The sequence below is a fragment of the Chiloscyllium plagiosum genome, chromosome 39 (genome assembly GCF_004010195.1).
Source record: "Chiloscyllium plagiosum isolate BGI_BamShark_2017 chromosome 39, ASM401019v2, whole genome shotgun sequence".
In the NCBI taxonomy this organism is placed as follows: domain Eukaryota; kingdom Metazoa; phylum Chordata; class Chondrichthyes; order Orectolobiformes; family Hemiscylliidae; genus Chiloscyllium; species Chiloscyllium plagiosum.
In genome coordinates, this window is record NC_057748.1 from 1,902,863 (window position 1) to 1,914,879 (window position 12,017).

Here is a 12,017-nt window from a genome sequence, read left to right on the forward strand (position 1 = left end):
AAACAGCCCCAGCCTGTTCAGCCTCTCCCTGTAGCTCAGATTCTCCAACCCTGGCAACATCCTTGTAAATCTTTTCTGAACCCTTTCAAGTTTCACAACACTTTTCCGATAGGAAGGAGACCAGAATTGCACGCAATATTCCAACGGTGGCCTAACCAATGTCCTGTACAGCTGCAACATGACCTCCCAACTCCTATACTCAATAAAGGAAAGTATACCAAACACCGCCTTCACTATCCTATCTTCAGATTGCTGTTTTGTTGGAGCCTGCTGTGCTCAAATTGGCCGGTGTGTTTCCTGCATTGTGACAGTGACAACTGTCCCAAAACTGGTCCTTTTATTCTCTAAAAGCTGTTCCTTCTTTCAAAGTTACCAAGTCCTTGATTTTCTTTTGCAGAGAGGTTGTAAAACAGCCTAAACTCCGAATCGGCTTAAGTGGTACAGAGACGAAAGGGTTTAATGAAAGGCTTTTTGTTTATACGTAAGCAAACGAGTCTTCAGGCCAAAGCTTTTTTGTTTTAGAAGTAATCAGGATAGTCAAGGGGGCGTGGCCAGCTCGCTCGCTGTTCAGTTCAGAAGCAGGGTGTGTGAAGAAAGGCTGCTGAAGTCAGTCAGTTGAGACTGGAACTTCGCTTTCTCCTTCTGCCCTTCTATCTTCGACTTGTAAGCCTCTGTTTCAGTTTTACTGTGTTTGAGGGGTTTATTTATTGGTGCTGTTGTGTATTTTTGGAACAGCATAATTAAGTCCAGCTTGGATAGACTGAGTTCTGTGGGTATTCTGTATTGAATTATTTGTGTTTCGTTCCACAATTTTATGAATAAATTTTTGTCAGTTGTAAAACTTAAGGTAATTTTCACTGTACACTTGCAGAAACAAATAGTGAAAGTTACAGTCTGGGCTGCCTGCTTAAGAATGTTTTGAGTGGTCTGGCCTAGTCCTTAACACTACACTGTGAACTGTATTTAGATGAGAGTGAAATGCTTGGAGACCACCTGGGGTTGTGAAAGGTGCTACAAGGATTCATATTCATTCTCATGTCCGTGCACATCTTGCAGCTTCTCTGGATCTGGTGATGTGATGTGTCTGCGCTTCCCTCCCACAGATAAGTACTCCTCCCAGTTTGGTGGGGGCAGTCAGTACGCCTACTTCCACGAGGAGGATGAGAGCAGCTTCCAGTTGGTCGACACGGCCCGCACACAGAAGACTGCATACCAGAGGAACCGTATGCGCTTTGCTCAGGTATCTGCCAGGGGTCTGCGTGTAGTTAGCGGGCTGAGGGGATTGTTCTTGATGTTTTATGTGCAGACAAGGATGAAGCCATGGGGAGACCAGCTACATGGTCCAGTGTCTTCTCTGAGCAGATCCAAGCATTGCAGACAAAAATACAGAAAGTGTTGAGAAAGTCTAGCAGTGACCATAGACAGGAAACATTTCAGCACCTTGATCTTTCACTCGAGCTGGAGGTGTTTGAGATGGAGCTGGCCATGCCGGTGATGTTTTGTGTTATCGCTGACATACCTGGTTGTGGTTAGTGTTCATACAGTCTTTGGTCAGACTGTCCAGATTACTGTGTATCCTCCAGGTTTATAACAAAGTCATGGGGGTGGGGACGCTTTCTGTGGGATCACTGAGCAGGGGGACCCATTCAACAGCAGAAGTGCTTTGTTAAACTCTTGCCTACCTGTTTTATGAGGGTTCCAGGCAAGTTCCACAGATTAATCTGTCCCTTTGTCTGCAGTTTGCAGGAGTGTTCGAAATGGTGTCAGTAAAATGGCTAAAACAAAAGTTGCTGGAAAGCCTCAGCAGCTCTGGCGATATCTATGGAGAGAAACCAGAGTTAATGTTTTGGGTTGAGTGGCCCTTTCTTCAAACAGATTTTTATGAAGTAAAAGTGGCTCTTTTTGTTTTTGTTTTGAAAGAATGCAGATGCTGCTGTTCACTCAGTGAAGTTTAACATTGCTTTCCATTTTGCAGCAGAGAAACATGCGACGTGAGAAGGATCGGCGCCAGCTGCTGCAGTTTAACATGCAGACACTTCCGAAAAGCGCCAAGCAAAAGGAGAGGTGAGGGAACCATTCCACTCGCTGTTTGTTCAACTCTCTGTCCTGCTCTCCCTTTGACAAGATGCTGTCTCACTCTCTCTCTGTCTGTCTGTCTCTCTCTGTCTGTCTCTCTCTGTCTGTCTCTCTCTGTCTGTCTCTCTCTGTCTGTCTCTCTCTGTCTGTCTCTCTCTGTCTGTCTCTCTCTGTCTCTCTCTGTCTGACTCTCTGTCTGACTCTCTGTCTGACTCTCTGTCTGACTCTCTGTCTGACTCTCTGTCTGACGCTCTGTCCCTCGCTCTGTCCCTCGCTCTGTCCCTCGCTCGCTCTCTCTGGGATGCTTCTGAATGCTTTTGCTTTGTTATAGACTTGGCTGTTGGTTTGTGCATGTGAAGTTGGTGGTTTTACTGTTACGTCATTGAACTAATAATCTACTGGCCTGTGGGTGACACCAGGAAGCATTGGTTTAAAGTAAACCTGGTGATATTCAAATGCAGCGACTAAATCTGAGAGATTATTAACAAGTATCACTGACTGTGGTCATAACCCACCCAGTTCACTAATGCCCTTATAACGAAAGAGATCTCCTATCCTTGCGTAGTCTGGCCAATGTATGACTCCAAAGTAGACAAAGAAGAGGCTGGAAGAACACGGCAAGCCCAGACAGCATCAGGAGAGGGAGGGAAGGATCTCCACCCGAAATCTTGCCTACTTCTTGTCCTGAAGCTGCCTGGCTTGCTGTCTTCTTCCAGCCTCCCGTTTGTCTACTTTGGATTCCAGCATCTGCAGTTCTTTTATCTCCAGACCAATGGTGATGTAATTGACACTGAACTGCCCTGAGATGACTGAATAAACCTCTCGGTTCAAGAGCAATCAAAAATAGGTGTTGGGTGCCAGCTTTAGCTGTAACCCCCCACATCTCCTTGGGGAATGTTGGCAAAAATCTGTAAAACCTGTCAGTGTGGCCTCCACCCGAGCCCGAAATCCACCGGCTGGCTTGGGTCAGGTCAGGTCAGGTCAGGTCCGGTTGGGCCAGCTCACGTGACGTGGGGTGTCCTCCCAATCATCTCGACAAGTTGCATTTCCTGATTTTGTTCCAGGGACCGCCTGCGGCTGCAGAAGAAATTTCAGAAGCAGTTTGGCGTACGACAGAAATGGGACCAGAAAAACCAGGTCAGAATGTTTAAACTTCACTTACACTGTCCCGGCGTGTGTCAGCAAAGTACAGCGATTGTCAGAGGGTGGTTAGCACAAGGTCTGTAACTCATTTCGTTGTGGGGTGGGGGAGGGGGGATGTGGGGGAGGAGGTGCACACACATGTTCACATGTCCCCTGCCCAGTGCTCAGTCACACTGACAAGCTGGGGCAAGTGGAAACTGATGCCAGGTCCATTCTGGCACAGATGCATTAGTATTACCCGATGACCACCTGTGCTGTAAAAGTCTATAATTGGCTCAGGGGAATGGACTGGGTCAAGAATAGCTCTGAAAGGGAGAGATATTGGAGACAGAGGTATGGGGATTGGGATTAGGAGGAGATAGTGTTAATAGAGAGCAGAGAGTGTGACAGGACTATGTGGAAGAATAGGGCAGTGGGAATAATTGGATAGTTTTTCCAAAGGACTGAAATAGGTGATGGTTCCTTCTGGATACCTGCAGGTTTCCGTGTTTTGCTTTTTGGGAGACATTCTGTCCTTCCTCCACGCTCAGGCAGCTCTCATGATTTGACATTGTGTTGATTTGAATATTTAATTGTTGTCTGATAACCTTCCTGTGAGGCATCTTAGACTATCTTAACAGGGCAATATAATTACTGTTCATTCTGGGACATTTTGTCAGTACAGGGGATAAATTCCTGATGAACTATTTTTTAAGATGTTTTCTTTTGTTGTTAGTGGAAGTGAAATGTGAGATTTTCCAGTCAGCCCTGTTTTAAAGTTGGTAGCCATGGGTGAGTAATACATTGGTAACTGTCTGCCATTGCTGACACATGCCCTCGCTGTTTCCAGCTGAAGCCAAGAGATTCCTCTGTTGAAGTGCGCAGTGACTGGGAGGTGAAGGAAGAGATGGATTTCCCTCGGCTGATGAAGATGAGGTACATGGAAGTGGCGGAACCCAGTGACATGTGAGTATATCTAAACTGATAGCTTGTCTTTCCCTGCCCTTCTCAGTGTCACTCCATCCTCTCCCATCCTTCCCTGGCTAATGGAGACAGGCTGGTTACTTTACTATTGAAGCTCATGCCCTGACTCCTCGTGCAGTCCAGTCAGTTCTGATATAACGCGATAGTTCACTTCCCGTGTGATCTTGCGTTATAAAATCGCGCAATAGCAGTGACATTGAAACTAATGCGGTCGGAATCACATTATAACCAATGTGGGTGAGGAGAGTTTATGTTCTACAAATAACGGTCTTCAATCTCGTTAAAGCCAATTCGTGTTGAAGAAACATGCGTTATAGCAGAACCGACTGTATTTTCTCTGGAACACACTTCTCTGGCTCAGCCACTCAGTTCTCAAGACTCCCCATTTTGGCCCTGCCGCAGGTTGAGTTGTCAATCTCTTACTCTTCTGCGCAGTGCTGCTTTGTCTTTTCAGCCAAGATATTAAAGCAAGACTCCCCCGCCCCCTGCCCCATTTCGAAGAGTAATGTGGCTCTCCCCAATGTTTGATGGATGTTTACCGGTCAGCCTGCGCCACGGAGGCGGATGATTTGGTTGCTGTCTCAGTGCTGTGCTCCTGCTCCCTGCAGAGAGTGCTGCGGTACACTGGAGTACTATGACAAGGCCTTCGACCGAATCACCACCCGCAACGAGAAACCACTGCGAAGCATCAAGAGGATTTTCCACACTGTCACCACCACCGACGATCCTGTCATCCGGAAGGTGAGCTCCCGTTTGGATGTGGTCAGAGGGGGCTGAGAGAGTGGAGGAGGGGCAAAAAGATTCGTGGAGCTGTTAGCCAGGGCTCAAGACAAGCTGTAGTGAGTGAGTTTGTATCCCAGCTGGATTGGAGATGATGGCCAGTTTCCCATCAGTCACCTCTTGAGTCTAGGCACAGCATTTATATTTTTTCACCTTTGTGGGGTGTGGACATCACTGGCTGGGCCAGTATTTATTGTCCATCCTTGATATCCCTTGAGACAATGGTGGTGAGCTTCCTTTTTAATGCACGGACTGCAGCCCATGTGCTGTAGGTAGACCCACAATGCCCTTAGGGAATTCCAGGATTGTGACCCAGTGACACGGAAGGATATATCTCCAAGTCAGGATGGTGAGGGGCTTGATGGGGAACTTACATGGGGTGGTGTTCCCATGTATCTGCTGCCCTCATCCTTCTGGATGGTAAAGGACATGGGATTGGAAGGTGCTGGTGAGCCACGTTTCATTGACAGCATTTTATACTGGAGCCAGGTGACTCCCTGCTGTCATTTATTAATGAATTAAAACTGCAAATCCTGTCCCCCCACCTTCTCATCAGCTAAGACTTTTCACTCAATGTTCATCCCCAATTTAAAAATTGCTAGAAAGTGACTGACTGACGCAACCTATTTTCCCCCTCTCCTAGTGTAACCCCTCTATCTCTCCTCAGTGCCGGGGTTTGTCAGCTGAGATGGTGAATGTGCTGGGTTTGTAGGTGCTCCACGCCAGAGTAGCTGGGGCAGGAGCTTCACCTGAAGTTCCTCTCCTGCAGCAGGCACTGAGTCGGTTCACCAACTGCAGACCTGTCTTGGGTCGGGGAGAGAACCAGGAACCTCTGAGCCTGCTCCCTTTCATGGTTCACTGTTGCTGCAGCTTTCTCGAAGTTTGAGAGTGGAGGAAGCAGGATTTTTTGACACTGCATCCATTTTAGTGGCTGTGCCCTCTCTCCGTTTCCTGTCCTGAATTTGTTTGACTTGTAGCTGACATTGGTATCACATTGCCAGAGACCTTTGCAGAGTTGGAAGTCTATCTGTTGAATGTGCAAAGTCAATTTATAATTTTGACCCCCTCATCAATGAATGTTTGCTCAACATGGGTATAACCCATTTTGAAGATGGTGCATATGGGTGGAGGGGAGACTCTGATCAGCCGTCTTCTCATTGAACAGCACAACAGACCCAAGGTGGAACAACCCATCCCACCTCGAATCAAGTGGCCAATATATGTTTGAGCGTCAGTTTGCAGATTCGATGCAGAGGTTGTTTTCTTTTTGGGAGAGTCTAGGAAATCTGAAACACAGGGCACTGAAGTGTCATATGGTATGGAAACATTAACTCCATTTCCTTCTCTCCAGAGAATGCTGCAGAAACTCAGCAGATATGGCAGCATCTGCAGACAGTGGGAAACAGCGTTAATATTTCAGTTCTGGTACGACACTCCACTGTTCTGTGTGCTTCTGAATGTCACCTTGCCTGGCATTTGCCATGGGTGACCTTCCTGTCCAGTTCACTGACTCACTGGGCTGATCAGCCTTCTATTATTTGTCCACGGATGTGAGACTCCGATTTAATATTGGCATTTATTACCCATCGCAGTGTGCTCCCAGTAGGTGACAACAGAGCGTCTGTTTACACCACTCCGTGGTGGTGATACTCATTCCTACAGTCCTGGATCCTGACCAAGTGACCGTGTTAGCTGACCAGGTGAGGTAGGGTGTAACACTGAAGGAACTTAGATCATCGAGATGGACAGCACGGAAACGGGCAGTTTGGTCCAACACGTCCATGCCCCAGATTCCCAGCCTAATCTCGTGCCATTTGCCAGCACTTGGCCCATACCCCTCTAAACCTATTCATAAACTTATCCAGATGCCTCCAGGGACAACAACTGCAGCCTATTCAGCCTCTCCCTATAGCTGAAGGAGGTGCTGAGTGATTGTGCTGCATGTGTACTCAAGGTCCTTATGTTTGAGTGTTCTTGTCACAGAGCTGTTACTAATTTGCCAGTCCAATCCTTTAACGCTGTTTCATCCCAACATAACCCAGTGTCTCGAAGCGGAGTGTAAGGTGGTTGATTATTCCGGTTTTGTTGAACACCGAGTATTTCACTGGTCTGTCAGGTATTTGCAATGAGCCACTGATTTGGTTTTTTGCTTGTTTACAGCTGGCCAAGTCTCAGGGCAATGTATTTGCAACCGATGCCATCTTGGCCACTCTGATGTGCTGCACCAGGTCGGTCTACTCATGGGACATCATTGTGCAGCGGGTTGGATCCAAACTCTTCTTCGATAAACGTGACCACTCCGATTTCGGTAAGGAGGGAGCAGCCAGGCACAGCATCACAGTGGACAGTGTTCCCCCACTCCCCTCCCAACATTTACAAATCCTTCTTGTTTTATTTGTTCCTGACATGGCATCATGGCCATTTATTGTCTGCCTGTAATTACCCAGAGGGCAATTGGGACAACCACATTGCTGTGGGTCTGGAGTCGCGTGTAGGCCAGGTCAGGTAAGGATGGCAGATTTCCTTCCCTAAAGGACCAGCTGTGTTTTCACAACAATTGACTGTGATCACACGGTCACTGTTAGATCACTTTTTTAATCCAGATTTTTTGAATTTGAATTTCAGTATACCACGGTGGGATTTGAACCCCTGGCCTCAGAACATTGGCCTCGGGCTCTGGATTACTAGCCTTGTGACATTACCATTGCTTCACCTCCTCGCCATCCTGTCTCGTGCACACCTTTATTTTGAATGTCCGACTGTTGGTCAGCTCTGATTGCCAGTCCTGGTGGCTACTGGTTACTTTTTGCTGTCTTTTATAACATACAGACCTCCTGACAGTCAGTGAAACTGCCAATGAGCCGCCTCAAGATGAAGGGAATTCTTTCAATTCTCCCCGTAATCTGGCCATGGAGGCCACTTACATCAACCACAACTTCTCTCAGCAATGCCTGAAGATGGTGAGGAAGGGGACATCAAACGATGTAAGTGACTGCTCAGTTTGATATTGTAAGCTGCAGCTTAACAGGTGCTGAAGATTCCGATTCATTGGCTAGGCCTCGGTCAGAATACTGTATTCAGTTCAATAGCAGCTCTGCAGCTACTGACAGCAGACCGTTTTTGCTTTTGAACCTAAGAAATGTACTGAGATATCGCAGCGTGGAGAATGGTGAGAGAATCACACATTTGAGGGAACGGGGTGTATTGAATCCAAGATATGTAGAGGAGCGGAAATGAGAGATACAGAGAAACTGTCTCTGTCTCTGCTGTTTGCTGAGTTTAGGTCTTGCGGGGCGGTGATGTTCCTGGACTGATAGTACAGAACACCAGGCCAGTGTTCTGGGAACAAGGTTTCACATCACTCCTTGGCAGATGGAGAAGTTTGAATAAAGTCTGGAGTAAAGACTTGGTCTAATGCTGACCATGTCCCACTGTGGATTGACATAAAAACCCATCTGGTTCACTAGGAGAGGGAATCTGCCGCTCTTACCTGGTCTGGCCCACATGTGACTCCAGACCCAGAGATTTGTTAAAGTGCCCTCGGGGCAATAAATGCTGACTCAGCCAGCGACCCCCACTTTCTGTGAACAAATAGAAATGCAGTATAAAAACTAGCCTGACTTTGAGTGGAATGAGGAAGTCTTTCTTTACTCAAATCGACGCTGGGTCAGTTGTTAATTTTAAATCTGAGCTTGATCATATTTTTACTGAAACATTTAGGAGGGATATGGGTCAAAAGTGGGTATTTCGATGAGGGCAGAGGTCAGCCAAGATGCCAGTGAATGGGGAGAGCAGGCTGATTGACCACAATGTGTTACACTGTCACTGAGGGACAGAAACGGTTAGATAGTGTGGGGCAGAGAAGCTGAATATTTACTTTTGTTTCTTTATCAGATGTTACCAATCAATTATTTTTTAATAAATATCAGGAATAAGTGATTGTGCACTCCAATCCCATTTAATTCTCTAGAAGCTCAGTATTGCTGATTGGGTATCAGTTTGAAGATTGTCTGTTTTGCCTGCGCTATGACGTGTGAAGGTCGCAATAGTTAGATGGAAAGTGCTTTGGGGTGTTCTGACAGACACAAGTCTGACAATGTCAGGAACACTGGTGTTTATTCCATTGTTTCTCAAGAGTTCTGTGGGGATTACATAGAATCTCCTGTTTAATTCTTGACCAGTAAAGCCTTGCCTGACTTTGGGAATGGGTTATTACGTGGAATAGGGATCCTTTTGGTAATGTCCAATGATAAGAGGACTGCTTGCTGTAGCTGGTCAGCGTACTGTCCCTTGGACATGAGTGTTTTTCTCCAGTAATGTCAGCTGCTGTTCACAGTCTCGGTCTCTCCCTCTCTGCCTTAGGGTGTAGAGAAGTACAAGTTCCCGAATCCAAACCCTTTTGTGGAAGACGACGTAGACAAAAACGAGGTGGCTTCAGTGGGATACAGGTGAGGGCGAGGGTTCACTCGCAGTCTTGTGAGGTGTGATCCACTGGATCTAAATCTTGCGATGAGTAGTCATATGCAGGATGGCTCAGGCCAGTGACTTAACACAATGTGAGATGACAGAACCTGTGTCCCCGTAGTTGATGAGAAACTGGTGCATGGCACAGAGCAGTGATGTCCTGGGTGCAAACAGCACCATGGCCTGGTCGAGACTTGGAATGAGTAGCTGCCAAGCTGTTCACTGGCCGGTTTCCACCACCCTCTGCTAGTACTCCCCTGTAAATTCACGACATTTTCACATGGTGTTTTGGGATGCAGACTCCACTGGCATTTACTGTCTGCTCTCCTGCTGCGTGAACAAGAGTTTAGTGACATTTCTCTGGCTCTTTCTGAGGGCAGTTAGGAGTCAACTGAGTTGGTGTGTAACCCCCATCAAAAGGAGCTCGGACCGTGTAAGGAGGGCTGGTTTCTTTACCTAGAGCTTCACAAAAGACACTCTGACAGCTCAGAGGTACTTCCACTGATCCCAGCACTGTGTTCCCACGTTTAAAAGCACAGCTTAAATCATAAACTTAAGTTACATTGGTGAGATTTGACCACTTACTTCCTGGATCATTCCTCCAGTGACATCACTGTACCCTGAGCTGCTTTAATTCTCTAATGCTGATGTGATAGTGTCACTACCTCCCTCCCTCAGACATTTCCATCTGATTTGCCTCCTGCAGGTATCGGAGGTGGAGGCTGGGCGAAGACATTGATCTGATTGTGCGATGTGAACACGATGGTGTCATGACGGGTGCTAACGGCGAGGTCTCTTTCATCAACATCAAGACGCTGAATGAGTGGGACTCACGGGTACGGGCTGAGTGACTGCACGTCACTCGTTAGAGTCAGCTATCGGGGGCTCCTTATCTGCTGCACAGTATCGATCATAACAATAGCTGCTGGCCCTGGAGTGTGTCAGCGTTTACACGCTGCGGGGGGGAGAGGAGTGTGTAAGCATTCACACGCCATGGTGGGGGGGTGCATTGTCTCAGCACTTAAATGCCGGGCGGAGTGTGTCAGCATTTGGGCGCCGGGGGGTGTGTGTCAGCGTTGGTGGAGGATCCCTGTCATTGTCCCTTTGATAGTTTGGGAACCCGGGAGCTTGCTGGTATTGACAGTTTGTTGTGGGGGGTATGGTGGTGTTGACTTGGGGGGTGGGGGGTGTGGTGGCGTTGACTTGGGGGTCTGGGAGTAGGGCGGAGGGTGGGGGGGTGTGGTGTTGACTTGGGGGTCTGGGAGTAGGGCGGAGGGTGGGGTTTCACAGGAGTCTGAGCTGCCCGCAGCCTTTGGCTCCTTTGTTCAGTGTCTGAGTGATTCTGTTGTCTGACCCTGTTCTTTAAGGATCTGTTGATGTTCCTGTTAACAATGAGGTTGTGCTCTTGGCCTTCTGTAAGAGACTGAACTCCTCTTCCTCTGCAGTACTGTAATGGTGTGGACTGGCGTCAGAAGCTGGACTCTCAGAGGGGAGCTGTTCTCGCCACAGAGTTAAAGAATAACAGCTACAAGCTGGCTCGCTGGACCTGCTGTGCGTTGCTGGCTGGGTCGGAATATCTTAAACTCGGGTAAGGGGTCAGGGCATTGGAACTGAACATAGAAAGATGTCTGACGGTGAAAGGGAGGATTGTTAGCCATTGAGACCAATCTCTGTCTCTCTCTGTCTACAGGTATGTGTCCCGATTCCACATCAAGGACTCGTCTCGCCATGTGATCCTGGGCACCCAGCAGTTCAAACCCAACGAGTTTGCCAGTCAGATTAACCTGAGCATGGAGAACGCTTGGGGTATCCTCCGCTGTGTCATTGACATCTGCATGAAACTGGATGAAGGGAAATACCTCATCCTGAAAGATCCTAACAAGGTGAGCTCTGAGTACAGTGCCAGTGTGTGTCTGAGGTGGGGGAGGAGCTGCTGCTGGTGTTAGGGGTTGGGTAGGAGAGTGACTCCCCCTCAGAACCACGGTCTGCATGATGCAGAGGCTTGTTTGGGGAGAACCAGTGGGTGAAGAGAATGAAGGCGATGACGAAGTGAGGTGAGGGAAGGCTGAGAGTGCCCTGTGCATGCATTCGTTTGGCTGAACAGTATTCTCGTGCATTTTGGGAAAATGCATTTTCCAGTGGGAGGATCTGCAGCTTTGGAATGTTCTCATTAACATGGGACAGAGAAAGTGCTTCTACATTTCAGTCGGAAACTCAATACAGGAGGTGATTGGATTGGGGGTTGGGGGGGTGGAGTGGTGTGCTGTTGGTTATCATTCAACGCAGCTCCTCCGACAACCTGACATCACTGTGCAGACTGAGCTGGGAATTCAGCAGCAGTCCACGACAGTTACGAGTCATAGAGATGTACAGCATGGAAACAGACCCTTCGGCCCAACCCGTCCATGCCGACCAGATATCCCAACCCAATCTAGTCCCACCTGCCAGTACCCGGCCCATATCCCTCCAAACCCTTCCTATTCATATACCCATCCAAATGCCTCTTAAATGTTGCAATTGTACCAGCCTCCACCACGTCCTCTGGCAGCTTATTCCATACACATACCACCCTCTGCATGAAAAAGTTGCCC

At 47.9% G+C, this 12,017-nt stretch overlaps 1 protein-coding gene across 2 annotated transcripts in view; it reads left to right on the plus strand.

Annotated features, from left to right (window-relative positions):
• eif3d (eukaryotic translation initiation factor 3, subunit D) overlaps positions 1–12,017 on the plus strand; it is a 21,870-nt gene that overhangs the window by 6,076 nt on the left and 3,777 nt on the right. For both annotated transcript variants that reach the window (XM_043679468.1, XM_043679467.1), the window contains exons 4-14: positions 1,104–1,240; positions 1,976–2,064; positions 3,141–3,213; positions 4,049–4,164; positions 4,791–4,923; positions 7,123–7,270; positions 7,792–7,946; positions 9,325–9,410; positions 10,133–10,262; positions 10,872–11,014; positions 11,117–11,309. In XM_043679468.1, coding sequence (XP_043535403.1) covers positions 1,104–1,240; positions 1,976–2,064; positions 3,141–3,213; positions 4,049–4,164; positions 4,791–4,923; positions 7,123–7,270; positions 7,792–7,946; positions 9,325–9,410; positions 10,133–10,262; positions 10,872–11,014; positions 11,117–11,309 — 1,403 coding nt within the window. The remainder of the gene's footprint in view (positions 1–1,103; positions 1,241–1,975; positions 2,065–3,140; positions 3,214–4,048; positions 4,165–4,790; positions 4,924–7,122; positions 7,271–7,791; positions 7,947–9,324; positions 9,411–10,132; positions 10,263–10,871; positions 11,015–11,116; positions 11,310–12,017) is intronic.